The sequence below is a fragment of the Nomascus leucogenys genome, chromosome 10, assembly GCF_006542625.1.
Source record: "Nomascus leucogenys isolate Asia chromosome 10, Asia_NLE_v1, whole genome shotgun sequence".
NCBI classification, from domain to species: Eukaryota; Metazoa; Chordata; class Mammalia; order Primates; family Hylobatidae; genus Nomascus; species Nomascus leucogenys.
Window position 1 is genome coordinate 59,944,433 of NC_044390.1, and position 19,689 is coordinate 59,964,121.

A 19,689-nucleotide genomic window follows, 5' to 3' on the forward strand; every position below is an offset into this window, starting at 1 on the left:
TGACAGAGCAAGACTCTGTCTCAAAAAAAAAAAAAAAAAAAAAATTACCCAGCCATGGTGGCACTCACCTGTAATCCTAGCTACTACGGAGGCTGAGGCAGGAGAATTGCTTGAACTCGGGAGGCGGAGCTTGCAGTAAGCAGAGATCATGCCACTGCACTCCAGCCAGGGGCGACAGAGCCAGGCTCCTTCTCAGGAAAAAAAAAAAAAAAGAGGCGAGCAAACAGAAGAACATCCATCGAGTTTAGACAAATTGGTTCATTTAAGAAATTTAATTGATCACAGTAAGACATTCAGGCTACAAAAACCTTCTATACAGTGGTTTAAAAAGTGACACCCATCTCCCAGAAGCCACTCATACATACTACGGGGACATCATTCTCCCAAAACGCATTGCACACAGTCCAGTTCGTGCAAATAATCTTTGTACATAAAGAAGAGGCATTTCAGAGACAATAACCCCCCACACAGGGCCCCAAGAATAGTCACTGAACAAATACAGCAACCAGGGTTTGCAAAAATAAATAGATTTTATATATATGTATATATATATATATATATATATATATATATATAAGTGATAGCAGTTTCAACCAATATACAAAGTGCAAACATAACAAAAAACCCCCACTATCCGTACAGGGACGCATTTACGTGCTCTGAAACCAGAAAGGCTTATCACGGTTCCCTGCATTGGGGGGGGCACAGTGTTCCGTCCCTGGGGACAATCGCCAATCCCTTGTGACATTTTCACGTGGGAGTCTGACGGAGGCTGTCACTGTCTCTCCGGACATCAGTGCAACAGTAACATTTAGGGCAATTTCAGAAAGAACCTGAAGTCCCATCAAACGATCCAGACTGGAGGATTTACTTATTTTTTTATAGTTGTATTTACGAAATAGGGTCTTCATCTGTTGCCCAGGCTGGAGTGTAGTGGCTCGATCATGGTTCACTGCAATCTCCACCTCCTGGGCTCAGGTGATCCTCCTGCCTCAGCCTCCCAAGTAGCTGGGATCACAGGCACACACCACCATACCCAGCTGATTAACTTTCTGATTTTTGTAGAGATAGGATCTCGCTTTGTTGCTCAGGCCTGGTCTCCAACTCCTGAACTCAAGCGATCCTTCCAACTCAGCCTCCCAAAGTGCTGGGATTACAGGCGTGAGCCACCGTGCCAGGCTCACCATGCATGTTTTAAATGCTTACCCATCAACGACAAGATCGGGGAAGTGAATGGCTTGGAGACATTTGCATAGAAATGGAAGCACTAGGTGGGTGGACATAAAGAAGGCAACGGCAGTTCTCCACATTCATGATCACGGCTTTGAAGTCCCAGTCAACCTGCCCCTCTCTGTCCCTGGCATTCATTGACACGGGCTTTCCCTGGCCTGGGATCCCATCCCAACACACACGACAGAAAACAGTGCAAAATAGTAACACAAATACCAAATTTACACAGTGTACACAACTCTAAACTGAGAAAGTGCAAGGAGACCACGGGAATGGACGTGGGTAGGAGTGGGGAGGACGAGCACCAGGCTGGCGTCCTGACAGCCACACCTGGGTGCAGGCCACGTGTCCTCAAGGCCAAGGTAACCGGGTGTCTCAGGCACTTAATAAATATTAAGGGTGACCGGTGCCTCAGGCTCTCCCTCTGGGAAGTGGCATCATTTGGTGAATGAGTTTGGTCTCGGTGCCACCATGGATTCAGCCAGGTCAGTTCCGACGCCATGAATCCCTTTCCTGGCTTAAGGAAGGTACAAACCCAGCCTGAAAGACACTGGGTGGGTCATGATTCGGGGGTGACAGGGCAAAGGCTAACTTGGCTGTCTAGCAAGGCTTGAATAGAAGAGGTAAACACGTTGACTCCTGAGTTTAGGGGTTCGGCTTAGAGATTGGTGGATGAGGCAGGGCCGAGGGGTCCCATTGGTGGCATCTGCTGTTGTGTGTTGAAAGCCACTTGCTTCTCTGGGCCTGACATCCCTTGCCCTTTCATCTTCCATGTTTGAGGATTGTGTCACGGTGGAGAAACTCAAAACTTCCTGGAGAGAAATGGAGGTGTCATCCTGGCCCCCCGGGGCCTGTTTCTCTTCTCCTTCACAAGGAAAGAAAGAAACCAAAATCCCAACCCAAGCCATTGCATGGGCACTGTCCGAAGCCTCTTCTGCCTCCCAGATGAATAAATATATAAAACAAAGCTCTGGCAGGCAATGCTTTGGTCTCTGTCTTTGAATAAAACAAGGCCGGCGAGGTCTCAGGAAGGGTTCTGAGCAGGGACGGGACTCCAGGCAGATGTTCATGCCACGTCATCCTCCAGACTGACCATCTGTCTCTGCCAACAAATGGTAAACAGCGGAAACTATCAGTCCAGCATTCAGGAAACACGGCCGGAGGCCACCTACTTCTCACCTCCTGGGCCTGGCAGCCTCCCCCAGCCTGATCCCCAAGCATGTTCCCCCAGGAGCCGCCAGAGGGAGACGGTGAGTACCTGATTCAGTCACTTCCCACCGCTCTCAGGGCAAAAGCCAAAGTCCTCCCCAGTGGCCCACAAGGCTCTGCACAACCTGCCTGGTCGCCTCCTGCCTTTTTACCCCTCTCTCTCTTTGCTCCAGCTACAACGACCTCAAACCCAACAGGCACGGTCCAGCCTCAGGGCCTTCGCACAGGCTGTTCTCCTGGCTCAGAGAAGCCTACCTACCCTAAACTGCTTGCCTAAAGATCAAGGCGGGCACAGTGGCTTACGCCTGCAATCCCAGCACGTGGGGAGGCCAAGGTGGGTGGATCACTTGAGGTCAGGAGTTCGAGACCAGTCTGGGCAATATGGCGAAACCTCGTCTCTACTAAAAATACAAAAATTACCCGGGCATCGTGTTGTAATCCCAGCTGCTCAGGAGGCTGAGGCATGAGAATTGCTTGAACCCAGGAGGCAGAAGTTGCAGTGAGCTAAGATCACAGCACTGCACTCCAGCCTGGGCGACAGAGAGAGACTCTGTCTCAAAATAAAAAATAAAAACAAAAAAATAAAACAACTCCTCTCCCTTCCTCCCTCCCAGCCCTCTGGAAACCCCTCTTTGAATTTTTTTTTCTTTTCTAAGAAACAGGGTCTTGCTCTGTCACCCAGGCTGGAGTACAGTGGCGCAATCACAACTCACTGCAGTCTTGATCTCCTGCCTTAGCCTCCCTAGTAGCTGGAACTAGGCTAAATTTTTATTTTTTGCAGAGATAGGGTCTTGATATGCTGCCCAGGCTGGTCTTGAACTCTGAGCTCAGGTGATTCTCCTGTCTCAGCCTCCCCCAGTTCTGGGATCACATGTGTGAACCACCGTGCCTGGCCTCTGAACTCCGTTTTTTTTTTTTTTTTGAGATGGAGTTTTGCTCTTGCCACCCGGGCTGGAGTGCAGTGGCGCGATCTCGGCTCACTGCAACCTCTGCCTCCCAGGTTCAAGCGATTTTTCTACCTTGACCTCCCAAGTAGCTGGGATTACAGGCGCCTGCTACCACGCCTGGCTAATTTTTTGTATTTTTAATAGAGATGGGGTTTTGTCAGGATGGACAGGCTGGTGTCAAACTCCTGACTTCAGGTGATCCGCCCGCCTCGGCCTCCCAAAGTCCTGGGATTACAGGCATGAGCCACCGTGCCTGGCCTCTGAACTCCTTTTGACTTTCTTTGCTCCGTCACCATCTGATGGAGCTCTATTTGCTTATCCAACATTCGTCTGCACCACCGAGGCCATTGTCCGCTGACATTCTGAATGAGCGCACAGAAGCATTCACCTAATGCTGTCCTCAATCTGGAGGGCTGGGGAAGCCTCGGCCTGGTCCCTTGAGGATCATATGCTTCCAGCCAGCGGGGGCCGCCATGGGCTCTGGCCTTCTAGAGGGGGTCACTCACCGAGGGGTAGCTGTAGCCGTCCTGGTTGCGGCAAATGTGGACCTCATCCTCTGTGGTCTTCTGATAGACGGGGTTGTCAAAGTTGATGCTGTTGATGTTCTTAAGCCGCCAGTTCTTCCACAGGAGGAAGGCCCCCAGGCAGAGGAAGACGAGGAGCACTGTAGGGAGAGGCACGCTCTGTCACACAGCTGCCCCTGAGACCAGAGACCCAGTTCCGTGGCTGGAGTGAAAACATGGGCATCATACCATAACCTGGACTCCTGGTCTTTTATGTTTGTTTAGAGATCGTCTTGCGGGCTGGGCCCGGTGGCTCACGCCTGTAATCCCAGCACTTTGGGAGGCTGAGGCGGGCGGATCATGAGGTCAAGAGATCGAGACCATCCTGGCCAACATGGTGAAACCCCGTCTCTACTAAAAATACAAAAATTAGCCGGGTGTGATGGTGGGCACCTGTAGTCCCAGCTACTCAGGAGGCTGAGGCAGGAGAATTGCTTGAACCCGGGAGGCGGAGCTTGCAGTGAGCCGAGGTTGAGCCACTGCACTCCAGCTTGGGCAACAGAGCGAGACTCCGTCTCAAAAAACAAAACAAAACAAAAACCAAAAAGAAAAAACAAACAGAAAAGAGGCAAATCTATGCATAAGAATTTTTTTCTTTTTTCTCTTTTTTTTTTTTTTGAGATGGAGTCTTGCTCTGTCACCAGGCTGGAGTGCAGTGACATGATCTCAGTTCACTCCAACCTCGACCTCCCAGGTTCAAGTGATCCTCCTGCTTCAGGCCCTCAACTAGCTGGTACCACAGGCACATGCCACCTGCCCAGCTAGTTTTTGTACCTTTTGTAGAAACAGGGTTTTGCCATGTTGCCCAGGTTGGTCTCGAACTCCTGAGCCCAAGCAATCCACCCACCTCAGCCTCCCAAAGTGCTGGGATTACAGGCATAAGCCACCGCGCCCAGCCTCATAAGTATAAGAAATATCTAACCTGAAGCCCACTGGGTGAGCCACACCCCAGAAGTGGCTGACTTCTTCCAGATTTCTGTCCCGGATTAGCCACACACAGGGCTGTGACTTTTCAAGAAATAGGAACTGGGGTACAGTGGCTTGCATCAGCTACTTGGGAAGCCGAGGTTGGAGGATCGCTTGAGCCCAGACATTGAGGCTGCAGCGAGGCATGATCGCGCCACTGCACTCCAGCCTGGGTGACAAAGCAAGACTCTGTCTCTAAAAAAAAATTAAATTTCTTTTTTCTTAAAATTTAAGAAAAAAAGAAAAAAGAGATGTGATGGTAACCGAGTTAGGATGAGCACGGGTGAGGCAGGGAGAGCGCGCCTCTCCACACAGCCCCCTGCAAGGGAACCAGTTCCCCAGAAGGCACTCAAGTCTCAGTGAGGCTATTCCGCAGCACAGGACCCAGCTCCACGTCCTCCATCTGACCCCTTAGCTGTCTGATCTTGTCACTGTCAGCCCCAAGCCGGAAGAGGCCATGGGGGTGATAAAGGACACTCAGTGGGGCCGTTCCCCGTCCAGGAGAAAAGGTGAACAGGCCCAACCAGCCAGGCACGAGATCACATTGCAGGAGGCTGTGACCTGGGGGACGCTGGGGGACCGGCCCGTGCTTACCGATGGGGAGGACGACGGACAGAGCCCCCACGCTACTGGGCTTCTTCTCATTTCCTCTGCCAGCAACGTCACCCAGAGCTGCAGGAGAGAAGCGAGAGTGAGGCCCAGCTGTAAAGGAAGGCCACCAAGAAATGGAGCAGGCAGAGGACGGCGGTCACGGCAGGAAAGCGCCCGGCACATCTCCCTGGGCACTTGGAGAATTTCCCGAGTCTGCGAGAGGCCACACGGGCTTATTTGTGAGTTATCGAGGTTGTGGGACTCAATTCCAGTTTAAGAAGGTTCTTTTTGGGGGGGATAGAAACAGGGGTCTGGCTATGTTGCCCAGGCTGGTCTTGAACTCCTGGCCTCAAGTGATCCTCCTGCCTCAGCCTTCCAAAGTGTGGGGATTACAGGAATGAGCCACCCAGCCCAGCCTAAGAAGGTTCTTGAGCCTCACATTGATAAGTCTTTAGGGGAGGGCCGCAGAGGCTTTCATTCTAGGTAGTTGACAAGGTTGCTGGTGAAACTTTTGTCAACCACTTCTGCATTTTATTAAAATGAGCATATTTTGGTCCGGGCGCAGTGGCTCATGCCTGTAATCCCAACACTGTGGGAGGCTGAGGCGGGCGGATCACCTAAGGTCAGGAGTTCAAGACCAGCCTGATCAACATAGTGAAACCCCGTCTATACTAAAAATACAAAATTAGCTGGGCGTGGTGGCATGCACCTGTAGTCCCAGCTACTTGGGAGGCTGAGAGAGGAGAATCACTTGAACCCGGGAAATGGAGTTGCAGTGAGTCGAGATCGTGCCATTGCACTCCAGCCTGGGCAACAGAGTGAGACTCCCTCTTACAAAAAAAAAAAAAAAAAGCCCAGGCCCAGTGGCTCATGCCTGTAATCCCAACACTTTGGGAGGCTGAGGTGGGCAGGTTGCCTGAGGTCAGGAGTTCAAGACCAGCCTGACCAATATGGTGAAACCCTGTCTCTACTAAAAATGCAAAAATTAGCCAGGCATGGTGGCGGGCGCCTATAATCCCAGTTACTCAGGAGGCTGAGGCAAGAGAATCGCTTGAACCTGGGAGGCAGAGGTTGCAGTGAGCTGAGATCACACCACTGTACTCTAACCTGGGCAACAGAGCAAGACTTCATCTCAAAAAAAAAAAAAAAAAAAAAAAGAGAGAGAAGAAAAGAAAAAGAGGGTATTTTGAAGAGGACAGGGGAGCCACCTTCAGACCCTACAATGCCCAGCATGCTCAGTCCTGAGGTTGAATGGCACGGAAGCTGATTGTCCTGCATCCACTGTCCCAGGCATTATGGGATGGGGGTAACCTTGGTACAGAACCATGCAAGTGAACCTGGGCCATTCAACATAAGCGCCCCAGGCAAGCCAACATTTCAAGTTCACTAGAACTAGGCACGGTGGCTCATGCCTGTAATCGCAGAACATTAGGAGACCAAGGCAGGAGGATCACTTGAGGCCAGGAATTTGAGATCAGTCTAGGCAATATAGCCAGACCCCCCTCGTCTCTACATGAATGAATGAATGAATGAATGAATGGCTTCTTTGCCAAATTTGAGGAGTCCTGGATGCGCCGGTCTGTGAAGTGATAATTCTAGCAGTGCCCCACCTCCCCCAAGCAAGAAGCTTTCTCAGCCTCTCCCAGGCAGTTTCCATTTTATCCTGCTTGTAACTGAACAAAGGTACTCTGGGAAAAAAAAAAAAAGAATGGTCTGAAATTTGCTGATGTGCCTTTTTTGTTGTTGTTTGCTAGAAGTCTAGGAGCACCATTTCCCAGCAGCTCAAAGCAGTTTGGGCGCCCTCTGGTGGACAAACGAATGATATCCTGACCCACGCCTGGGTCTCATCACATCCAGGGAGGACAGTGAGGCCAGGTCAGACACTCACCCCAGCCCCCAGACTAAAGGGGGAGCCAAAAAGCTTAGGAATCTGATAATATTCCTTTTTTTTGCGGAAGGGAATGGAGTTTCACTCTTGTCCTCCAGGCTGGAGTGCAATGGCGCAATCTCAGCTCACTGCAACTTCCGCCTCCCAGATTCAAGCGATTCTCATGCTTCAGCCTCCCGAGTAGCTGGGATTACAGGCACCCGCCACGATGCCCGGCTAATTTTTGTATTTTTAGTAGAGACGGGGTTTCACCATGTTGGCCAGGCTGGTCTCAAACTCCTGACCTCAGGTGATCCGCCTGCCTCAGCCCCCAAAAGTGCTGGGATTACATGTGTGAGCCACTGTGCCCTGCCCAGGAATCCAATAATATTCTAATGCATTATTTTTATTTTTAGAGATGGGGGTCTTGCTATGTTGCCCAGGCTGGACTTCAACTCTTGGGCTCAAGCAAGTCTCCCGCCTCAGCCTCTAGGAGTAGCTAGGACTGCAGGCATGCACCTCTCCACACCGGCCTTTAATATGTTTTTTAACTTTAAATTAATGAAAAACCCCCCAATGAACAAAATATCAAAATTTTCAAGGATAGGCTGTGGTCTTACACCTGCAAGATTCGGCTTCACTGGACCACTGGCTCCGATAAAACTTTATTTACAAAAGTAAGTGGCCAGGCCTTGGCTGTAGTGTGATGATTTGAAAAAAAAAAAACAAAACAACAACAACAAAAAAAACAATTTTTTTGGAGACAGAGTTTTGCTCTGTCACTCAGGCTGGAGTCCAGTGGCATGATCTTGGCTCACTGCAACTTCTGCCTCCCAGGTTCAAGCAATTCTCAAGTTTCTGTATTTTTTTAGTAGACAGGGGGTTTCACCATGTTGGCCAGGCTAGTCTCGAACTCCTGACCTCAAGTGATCTGCCCACTTTTGCCTCCCAAGGTGTTGAGAATACAGGCATGAGCCACCAGGCCTGGCCAAAAATTTTTTTAAATTGCATTAACCTCAGCACTTTGGGAGGCCAAGGTGGGCAGATCGCTTGAGCCCTGGAGTTGGAGACAAGTCTGGGCCATGAGGTGAAACCCCGTCTCTACAAAAAAATTCAAAAATTAGCTAGGTGTGGTGGCTCATGCCTGTAGTCCCAGCTACCTGGGCGACTGAAGTGGGAAGATCACTTGAGCCCAAGGAGGTTGAGGCTGCAGTGAGCCATGACAGCACTCTATCACTCCAGTCTGGGGTACACAGTGAGACCCTGTCCCAAAAAAATAAAAATAAAAAAGTTTTGGCTGGGCGCGGTGGCTCACACCTGCAATCCCAGCACTTTGGGAGGTCGCCAGTCCTCGGGCAGATCACGAGGTCAGGAGTTCGAGACCAGCCTGCCCAACATAGTGAAACCCCATCTCTACTAAAAATACAAAAATATTAGCTGGGTATGGTGGTGGGCGCCTGTAATCTCAGCTACTCGGGAGGCTGAGGCAAGAGAATCGCTTGGACCTGGAAGGCGGAGGTTGCAGTGAACAGAGATGGCGAAATTGCACTCCAGCCTGGGTGACAGTGAGAGACTCCGTTTCAAAGAAAAAAAAAATTTTTTTAAATATGTTGCATTGCCACGTTAAATAGTTGGGTTTTAAAAGAAAAAAAAATTAGTTTATTTATTATTTATTTTGTAGTAGAGATAGGGTCTTGCTATGTTGCCCAGGCTGGACTTGAACTCCTGGGCTCAAGCCATTCTCCTGCCTTGGCCGCCCAAAGTGCTGGGATTACAGGTGTGAGCCACCAAAGAATAAATTGTAGGCCAGGCGTGGTGGCTCACGCCTATAATCCCAGCACTTTGGTGGGGCCGAGGCGGGCAGATGACTTGAGGTCAGAAGTTTGAGACCAGCCTGGCCAACACTGTGAAACCCCATCTCTACTAAAAATGCAAAAATTAGCCAGGCGTGGTAGCAGGTGCCTGTAGTCCCAGCTACTCTACATGGGAGGCTGAGGCAGAAGAATTGCTTGAACCTGGGAAGCAGAGGTTACAGTGAGCCGAGACTGCGTCACTGCACTACAGCATGGGCGAGGGCAAGACTCTGTCTCAAAAAAAAAAAAAAGGCCAGGCGTGGTGGCTCACACCTGTAATCCCAGCACTTTGGGAGGCTCAGGCGGGTGGATCACCTGAGGTTGGGAGTTCACGACCAGCCTGACCAACATAGAGAAGCCCCTTCTGTACTAAAAATACAAAATTAGCCGGGCGTGGTGGCGCATGCCTGTAATCCCAGCTACTCGGGAGGCTGAGGCAGGAGAATCACTTGAATCCGGGAGCCAGAGGTTGTGGTGAGCTGAGATCGTGCCACTGCACTCCAGCTTGGGCAACAAGAGCAAAACTCTGTCTCAAAAAAAAAAATTGTAAAATTGTGTTAAAATGTTACTGGATTCCTTAGCCTTTTGGAACCTCTGTGAAAAGCTGCGTACTGAGGAATCCCTCCCTCTCCTTGCCTTAGTCCTGGGCTTTTTGGGGCAGATGCCTGAAGCTGAGGCAACGAATGTGCCTTGATAAAATTTCGGGACCCAGACTGTGCGTGGCTGACTTTGGGAACCAGGAGCCTGAAGAACCTGGCCCCTCATATGATTTGGCCCATTTAATCCTTGCAAAGAGGACAAGAACTGTTATTAGACCCACTTCACAGATAGGGAAACTGGGGGCCCAGAGACACATGGCCCAAGTGAGAGATGGTCAGCAAGGGAGTGAGGACACCACCTGGACTCCATCTTGTGACCAAAATGTTCGTGGCCACTGAAGGGACCCATCTCCCAGTGAAGAGGGGCCCAGCGAGGGCCCAGCCTTTACCTTGGTGAGACGTCGTCACTATCTCCACCGTGGTGAGCCCAGGGGTGGCCCCAGGCAGCCGGGAGGTGTCGGGAACAGGCCGGGTGGTTGTGTGCTGTGTCCCTACGGCTGTGGAGCTGACCTTTAGCCTGACGGTGGATGTCTCCTGGGTGACCACTGCAGCCTCAGCCTCTGAAAGAATAAATAAACGTGTTCTGAGTGCCACGTGCCTGCAGGCCCCTCTCATAGGTGTGCGCCTAATGACGAAAGTCTAAAAGGACCTTGGGAGGCCAAGGCAGGAGGATCCCTTGAGTCCAGGAGTTTAAGACTAGCCTGGTCAACATGGCAAAATCCCATCTCTAAATACAAAAAAAAAAAAATTAGCCAGGTGTGCTGGTGCACGCCTGTACTCCCAGCTACTCGGGAGGCTAAGGGGCAGGATCACTCGAGCCCAGGAGGTAGAGGCTGCAGTAAGCTATGATCCCATCACTGCATTCTAGCCTGGACGACAGAATGAGACCCTGTCTCAAAAAAAAAGAAACCAAAAAATAATAATAATAAAATTTTTAAAAAGTCCAAAATGAGGCCTGGCACAGTGGCTTAGGCTGGGCAAGGTGGCTCACACCTGTAATCCCAGCATTTTGGGAGGCCGAGGCAGGTGGATCACCTGAGGTTAAGAGTTCAAGACCAGCCTGGCTAACATGGTGAAACCCCGTCTCTACTAAAAATACAAAAAAATTAGCCAGGTGTGGTGGCGGGCGCCTGTAGTCTCAGCTACTCGGGAAGCTGAGGCTGGAGAATGGCGTGAACCCGGGAGGTGGAGCTTGCAGTGAGCCGAGATCATGCCACTGCACTCCAGCCTGGGTGACAGAGCGAGACTCCATCTCAAAAAAAAAAAAGAAAAAGAAAAAAAGCCTGGTGTGGTGGCTCACGCCTGTAATCCCAGCACTTTGGGAGGCCGAGGGGGGCGGATCACAAAGTCGGAAGATCGAGACCATCCTGGCTAACACAGTGAAACTCTGTCTCTACTAAATATACAAAAAATTAGCTGGGCGTGGTGGCGGGCACCTGTAGTCCCAGCTACTCGGGAGGCTGAGGCAGGAGAATGGCGTGAATCCAGGGGGCGGAGCTTGCAGTGAGCAGAGATTGCACCACTGCACTCCAGCCTGGGTGACAGAGACTCTGTCTCAAAAAAAAAAAAAAAAAAAAAAAAAGAAATAACTAAAAAAGGCCAGACACGGCCAGGTGTGGTGGCTCATGCCTGTAATCCCAGAACTTTGGGAGGCCGAGGCGGGCGGATCACTTGAGGTCAGGAGTTCGAGACCAGCCTGAACCAACATGGAGAAATCCCGTCTCTACTAAAAATACAAAATTAGCTGGGCGTGGGGGCACATGCCTGTAATCCCAGCTACTCGGGAGGCTGAGGCAGGAGAATCGCTTGAACCCAGGAGGCAGAAGTTGCAGTGAGCCGAGATCACACCATTGCACTCCAGACTGGGCAACAAGAGCAAAACTCCATCTCAAAAAAAAAAAAGGTCAGGGGCGGTGGCTCACGCCCATAATCCCAACACTTTGGGAGCCCGAGGCAGGCGGATCACGAGGTCAGGAGATGGAGACCATCCTGGCTAACATAGTGAAACCCCATCTCTACTAAAAAATACAAAAAATTAGCTGAGCGTAGTGGGACGTGCCTGTAGTCCCAGCTACTGGGGAGGCTGAGGCAGGAGAATCGCTTGAACCTGGGAGGCAGAGGTTGCAGTGAGCCAAGATCGTGCCACTGCACTCCAGTCTGGACGACAGAGCAAGACTCTGTCTCAAAAAAAAAAAAAAAAGAGTACTGAAAGTAAACACCATGAACATCTACTTTGTAATCATATTGTTTCTTTTTCTTTTTCTTTTTTTTGTTTTTTTCAGACAGGGTTTCACTTTGTCCCCCAGGCTGGAGTGAAGTGGTGTGATTATAGCCCTCTGTAGCCTCGACCTCCTGGGCTCAAGCAATCCTCACACCACAGCCTCCCGAGTAGCTGGGACCACAGATGTCAGCCGTCTGGGTCATATTGTTATTTGTTGTTGTTCAAAAGGGAGATTCAGTTTGCTTGAGGGAGGTGTTGGCCTCAAATGAGACTTTCTCAGAGGATGAGAAAAGTCAACAAAGGGGGGTGGGCGCGGTGGCTCATGCCTGTAATCGTAGCACTTCAGGAGGCAGAGGTGGGCAGATCACCTGAGGTCAGGAGTTCGAGACCAGCCTGGCCACCATGGAGAAACCCTGTCTGTACTAAAAATACAAAAATTAGCCAGGCGTGGTGGCACATGCCTGTAATCTCAGCTACTTGGGAGGCTGAGGCACGAGAATTGCTTGAACCCAGTGGGAGAGGTAGCAGTGAGCCAAGATGGCACCACTGCACTCCAGCCTGAGTGACAGAGCAAATCTCAAAAAAAAAAAAAAAAAAAGTCAACAAGGGGACCATTTCCTCCCTCAGGGATCCTGTCAGAAATCAGATCACCTCTTCATGGGGCCGGAAAGAGGAAACCAGGCGTCAAAGGGGAACTGGGTAAATGTCCAGCCCGGTGCTGATGTGTCCATCCAAGAAAAGAAAAGTATGGTTATCCCGACTCATGAGTCCTTACGACCTTGAGGTACCCATTTGACAGATGAGCAGAGAGAGGCTCAGGAGGGGACAGTTGGAGGACACAGGACACAGAAACAAGGCGTGTGCCGCACCTGTGAGGCAGCTCCTCATGTCCCTGGCCAGCAGCATGCCATCCGGGCAGGCGCAGGTAAACTTGGGCGAGTGGGGGTTGATCTGCGGGGCAGGGAGGCACAGATACTGGCAGCCGCCATTGCTCAGGGTGGTCTTCTCACACCAGTTCACTCCTGGGGCAGAAGAAGCGGAGTCAGGGCAGGAATGAGATCATCAGATAGACCAGAAGATTCCAGAAATTTCCAGAACATTCCAGAGTTTCCACAAGGAGGTTTTAAGGTGGGGGGTGGGGCTGACCCACCCTTACCTCTTGGCTGGGTGAGGTTGTGGAAGAGGACCATATCCTCTGGGGACAGTAGGTTTTCGGCCAACAAATTGACATCGGAACCCGTGAGGCGGTTGGCACTGAAAATGGCTTCGTTGATGATATCTGTCCAAAATACTTTGTCCTAAACAGGCAGCAAGGAAGATGACAAATCCCGTTAAACACTGGGATGAGACATAGGCCACCCTCTCTCCACAACTAGTTTTTTTGTTTTTTTGAGACAGAGTTTCACTCTTGTTGCCCAGGCTGGAGTACAGAGGCCCAATCTCGGCTCACTGCAACCTCCACCTCCCGGGTTGAAACGATTCTCCTGCTTCAGCCTCCCGAGTAGCGGGGATTACAGGTGCGTGCCACCACACCTGGCTAATTTTTTGTATTTTTAGTAGAGATGGGATTTCACCATGTTGGCCAGGCTGGATTCGAACTCCTGACCTCAGGCCATCCACCTACCTCGGTCTCCCAAAGTGCTGACATCACAGGCGTGAGCCACCATGCCTGACCCACAGCTAGTTTTTTTTGCTTGTTTGTTTTTTTGAGACGAAGTCTTGCTCTGTCGCCCAGGCTGGAGTGCAGTGGCATGATCTCAGCTCACTGCAATCTTAGCCTCCCAGGTTCAAGCGATTCTCCTGCCTCAGCCTCTGAAGTAGCTGGGACTACAGGCATGTGCCACCATGCCTGGCTAATTTTTGTATTTTTAGTAGAGATGGGGTTTCACCATGGTGGCCTTGCTGGTCTCGAACTCCTGACCTCATGATCCGCCTCCCTCAACCTCCCAAAGTGCTGGGATTACAGGCATGAGCCACCACGCCTGGGCCATGACTAGTTTTTAATTGTGGTAAAAATACACATAACATAAAATGTACCAGCTCAACTATTTGTAAGGGCACAGTTCGGTGGCCTTAAGCAGATTCACGCTGTTGTGCAAGTATCACCATCACCACCATCCATTTCCAGAACTTTTTTTTTGTTGTTTTTTGAGACAGAGTCCAACCCTGTCGCCCAGGCTGGAGTGCAGTGGCATGGTCTTGGCTCACTGCAGCTTCCACCTCCTGGGATCAAGCAATTCTCATGCCTCGGTCTCTCGAGAACCCGGGATTACAGGTGCCTGCCACCACATCCGGCTACTTTTTGTATTTTTTGTAGAGACAGGGTTTCGTCATGTTGGCCAGGCTGGTCTCACACTCCTGGACTCAAGCGATCCTCCTGCCTCAGCCTCCCAAAGTTCTGGGATTATAGGCGTAAACTGCCGTGCCCAGTTTAAACCTCTTTTCTTTATAAATTACCCGGCCTCAGCTATTCCTTTACTGCAGTGCAAATGGACGAACACACTTGGGGGGACTCCGCTTTTGGCTGTTGGTAGTCATGCTGCCAGGAAAGTGGGGTTATAAAATAGCGCCATTTCCTTAGAGCAGAGTTTCCCCACCTGGCTTTATCTAGGGCCTGCTACTTCTCTGTTCTGGGCGTTCAGCAGTGTCACCAGCCTCTACCCACTAGATGCCAACAGTCTTCCCCATCGACTTGTGACAACCAAAAATCTCCAGAAATTGCCAAATGTCCCCTGAGAGCCAAGATCACATGTGACAGAGGATCACTGCTTTTCATGACTCCCAGCAAAAAGAATACAAACCTCCGGGTGCAGTGGCTCATGCCTGTAATCCCAGCACTTTGGGAGGCAGAGGCGGGTGGATCACCTGAGGTCCGGAGTTCGAGACCAGCCTGGCCAACATGGAGAAGCCCCATCTCTACTAAAAATACAAAATTAGCCAGGCAGGGTGGCGCGTGCCTGTAATCCCAGCTACTTGGGAGGCTGAGGCAGGAGAATCCCTTGAACCCGGGAGGCAGAGGTTGTGGTAAGGCAATATCGTGCCATTGCATTCCAGCCTGGGCAACAAAGGCAAAATTCCATCTCAAAAAAGAAAAAAAGAAAAAAAAAGAAAACAAACCGGCCACCATGGCTCATGCCTGCAATCCCAGCACTTTGGGAGACTGAGGTGGGAGGATCGCTTAAGGCCAGGAGTTCAAGACCAGCCTGGGCAACATACTGAGACTCCCATCTCTACAAAAAAATACAAAAATTAGCCAGGTATGATGGCACACATGCCTGTAATCTCAACTACTCAGGAGGCTGAGGCAGGAAAATAGCTTGAACCTGGGAGGCAGAGGTTGCAGTGAGTCAAGATTGCACCACTGCACTCCAGCCGGGGTGACAGAACAAGACTGTCTCAAAAAAAAACCTGCCGGGCGCGGTGGCTCACACCCATAATCCCAGCACTTTGGGAGGCCGAGGCGGGCGGATCACGAGGTCAGGAGATCGAGACCATCCTGACTATCACAGTGGAACCCCGTCTCTATTAAAAATACAAAAAATTAGCCAGGCGAGGTGGCGGGCGCCTGTAGACCCAGCTACGTGGGAGGCTGAGGCAGGAGAATGGCGTGAACCCCCGGGGGGCAGAGCCTGCAGTGAGCCGAGATCGCGCCATTGCACTCCAGCCTGGGTGAAAGAGCGAGACTCCTTCTCAAAAAAAAAAAAAAAAAAAAAACATACAAAAATGAGCTGGGCATGGTGGTGTGCACCTGTAGTCCCAGCTACTCGGGACGCTGAGGTGGGAGAATCACTTGAGCCCAGGAGGTTGAGGCTGCAGTGAGCTATGATCACACCACTGCACTCCAGCCTGGCGACAGAGAGAGATCCTGTCTCTTAAAAAGAAAGAAAAAGGAAGGAAAGAAAACGGCAATAGCCGGGCATGGTGGCTCCTGTCTGTAATCCCAGCACCTTGGGAGGCCGAGGCAGGCGGACCACCTGAGGTTGGGAGTTCGAGACCAGCCTGACCAACATGGAGAAACCCTATCTCTACTAAAAATCCAAAATTAGCTGGGTGTGGTGACGCATGCCTGTAATCCCAGCTATTGGGGAGCCTGAGACAGGAGAATCACTTGAACCTGGGAGATGGAGGTTGGGGTGAGCCAAGATTGCGCCATTGCACTCCAGCCTGGGCAACAGGAGCGAAATTCCATTTCAAAGAAAAAAAAAAGGAAATAAAGAAAACAAATAACTCAGGTCTAAGACCTCCTCCCAGTCACAACCAGTTTTCCGCATTCGTCTTGGCTTGAGTGATCTACACAGTCTGTGTCTATCCGCCACCTAAGCACTTGCATCTCGTACATAAGTCGCTCTAAGTAAACAGTCAGCCAGGACTTCCGTCACCCTCCCAAGCCGCACCTCAAAGATGGCCAAGGAGAAGGGGTGGGCCAGCCTCTTCTCATCCTCCAAGACGGTCTTCCGGTTGCCCCCGTTGACATCAATGCTTGAGATGCAGTGAAGTTTGGAATCAACCCAGTAGAGGCGGCCACTGAGGAGATCTAGGACACACAAGTGGATAAGGAGAGGTCACGTGCTGATGCCAGTCTCAGAGGGGCCTCTGGGCCTGGCCACGCTGCTCCAGGCAGGAAGACCCCCACCAAGGGACCCGGCAGAGAAGCACCTGGAGAGGCAGCTCCAACCACGTGTGAGCCTAAACCCCTCCCCTGTGACGCCCTCTCCAATGGGCAGGTAGGGGAGTTGCAGGTCAGAAAAACTTCAGGGAGGCTGGGTACGGTGGCCCACGCCTGTAATCCCAGCAGTTTGGAAGGCTGAGGCGGGAGCATCGCTTGCACCCTGGAGGTTTGAGACCAGCCAGGCCAACATGACAAGACTTTGTCTCTTCCGAAAAATAAAATAAAATTAGTCTGCCGTGGTGGCACGTATCTGTAGTCTCAGCTGCTCAGGAGGGTGAGGCAGGAGGATCACTTGAGCCTGGGAGGTGGAGGCTGCAGTGAGCTGTGATTGCACCAGTGCACTCTACCCCAGGTGACAGACCAAGACCTCATGTCAAAAAAAGAAAAAACAAAGAAAAGAAAGAGAGAAACCTTCAGGGAGCAGCTTGGGCTTGTCCCAGAGCCACCTGGCAACCCCCGTCTGTCCTCCAGCCTGTGCCCGGCCCTGGCTGGGACGGCCGTCCTTCAAACATACCTAGGGTGATGCCATTGGGCCACTGAATGTTTTCAGTCACCAGCGAGTAGATGTCCACACCGTTCAGGCCCCCTTTCCTGATCTTGGCGGGAGTTCCCCAGTCAGTCCAGTACATGAAGCTGGTGGGAGGACAGAGAATAGCTGTGAGACTGGAGGGCAGGGGAGGATCCCAGCCAATGCGTGCAACGAATTCTGGCAGAAACAGCCAGGCTCAGGCTTGGGAAACAGCCCTGCTGGGAACCCCAAACTCCACATGTGGTTTGTTTGGGGTTTTGTTTTTTTTTTTTTTAAGACAGAGTCTGTCTCTGTCGCCCAGGCTGGAGTGCAGTGGCACCATCTCGGCTCGCTGCAACCTCCACCTTCCAGGCTCAAGCGATTCCCCTGCCTCGGCCTCCGGAGTAGCAGGCGCCCACCACCACGCCTGGCTACATTTTTGTATTTTTAGTAGAGACGGGGTTTCACCATGCTGGCCAGGCCCGGGAGGCTGAAATCAGAGGATTGCTTGAGCCCAGGAAGTTGAGGCTACAGTGAGCTATGATCACACCACTGCACTCTAGCCTGGGTGGCAGACTGAGACGCCATCTCAAAAGAAAAAGAAAGGAAGAAACACAAGAACACAAGCCACGTGCAATGGCTTGCACCTGTAATCCCAACACTTTGGGAGGCCAAGGCAGGAGAATTGCTTGAGGCTAGGAGGTCAAGACCACCCTGGACAACATAGTGAGACCTCATCTCTACTAAAAATAAAATAAATTAGCTGGGCACAGTGGTGTGCACCTGTAGTTCCAGCTACTTGGGAGGCTGAAGTGGGAGAATCAACTGAGCCCAAGAGTTTGAGGCTGCAGTGAACTCTGATTGTGCCACTGCACTCCAGCTTCAGTGACAGAATGAGACCCTGTCTCAAAACAAACAAACAAGTATGAGACCAGAACACACACACACAACACACACATTTGTATCTGAGTGGAGACGGTCTGGGAGTCTCTTTCCCTCTGGCCTGGCAGTTATGTGGCCAAACACACTGGGCCACATGTACCCCACCCATTGTTCTGTGGCAACAGTGAGCATTATCTTGTTTAAAAGAGATCCAGGGTTGGGTTGGGCGCAGTGGCTCACGCCTGTAATCCCTGCTCTTTGGGAGGCTGAGGCAGGCGGATTACTTGAGGCTAAGAGTTCGAGACCAGCCTAGCCAACATGGTGAAACCCAGTCTCTACTAAAAATACAAAAAATTAATCGGGCGTGGTGGTGCATGCTTGTAATCCCAATTAGTTGGGAGGCTGAGGCAGGAGAATCACTTGAACCTGGGAAGCAGAGGCTGCAGTGAGCCGAGATCACACCACTGCAATCTAGTCTGGGCGACAGAGCGAGACTCCGTCTCAAACACTAAAAAATAAAAAGGGGGCCGGGTGCAGTGGCTCATGCTTGTAATCCCAGCACTTTGGGAGGCCGAGGTGGGCGGATCACAAGGTCAGGAGATTGAGACCATCCTGGCTAACACGGTGAAACTCTGTTTCTACTAAAAATGCAAAAAATTAGCCGGGCGTGGTGGTGGGCGCCTGTAGTCCCAGGTACTGGGGAGGCTGAGGCAGGAGAATGGTGTGAACCTGTGAGGTGGAGCTCGCAAAGAGCCGTGATCGCGCCACTGCACTCCAGTCTGGGCGATAGAGCGAGACTCCGTCTCAAAATAAATAAATAAATAAATAAAAATAAAAAGGGACGCTGGCCGTAGTTGGCCCACCTTCACCCGCAGGCAGGTTCTGTTCCATCTGAATGATGCTCTCTTCCCTGCTTTTCCCTTCCAGACACCAAGTGTGCCTTCTCCACTGTTTTCTACCCGAAACCCAACATTCACCTCCTGATTGTAGTTGCAAGGACAGTGTGCGTCCCGGGTTGTCAGCACCACACTGAAACTGTGAAATGCCACCTCTCACGTGCTTAAGTAGCAGATGTCGCCTGACAGGTACAGAGTACACCGGGCAGGCGGCAGGGGCGATGCTTCCTGCCAGAGGACACAGGTCAGTGTGTCTTGACCCAGGAGCTGCTGAGTCAGCCACGGGCTTGGAAGACACCATCCTGGGGCCTAGCCACTAACCAGTTCTTTTTTTTTTCTTTTTTTTGAGACGGAGTCTCGCTCTGTCACCAGGCTGGAGTGCAGTGGGGCTGTCTTGGCTCACTGCAGCCTCCGCCTCCTGGGTTCAAGTGATTCTCCTGCCTCAGCCTCCCGAGCAGCTGGGATTACAGGTGCTTGCCACCACACCCAGCTAATTTTTGTATTTTTAGTAGAGACGAGGTTTCACCATGTTGGTCAGGCTGGTCTTAATGATCCACCCGCCTTGGCCTCCCAAAGTGCTGGGATTACAGGTGCTTTGAGCCACCGTGCCCAGCCCACTAAGCACTTCCTGAAGCCCCTTCCTGCTCCCTCCATTCCCTCTGCAGCCCTCAGCGTCGTGGATACGCAC

The 19,689-nt window shown here is 51.3% G+C and overlaps 1 protein-coding gene across 1 annotated transcript in view; it reads right to left on the bottom strand.

The window, feature by feature from the left end:
- Positions 1-253: 253 nt before the first annotated feature.
- Positions 254-19,689, bottom strand: part of LDLR (low density lipoprotein receptor) — a 44,818-nt gene continuing 25,382 nt past the window's right edge. The window contains exons 11-18 of the mRNA XM_030820826.1: positions 17,230-17,348; positions 16,441-16,580; positions 13,203-13,344; positions 12,916-13,068; positions 10,215-10,385; positions 5,510-5,587; positions 3,893-4,050; positions 254-2,332 (exon numbers count right to left, since the gene is read on the bottom strand). Coding sequence (XP_030676686.1) covers positions 2,297-2,332; positions 3,893-4,050; positions 5,510-5,587; positions 10,215-10,385; positions 12,916-13,068; positions 13,203-13,344; positions 16,441-16,580; positions 17,230-17,348 — 997 coding nt within the window. The 3' untranslated portion in view covers positions 254-2,296. The remainder of the gene's footprint in view (positions 2,333-3,892; positions 4,051-5,509; positions 5,588-10,214; positions 10,386-12,915; positions 13,069-13,202; positions 13,345-16,440; positions 16,581-17,229; positions 17,349-19,689) is intronic.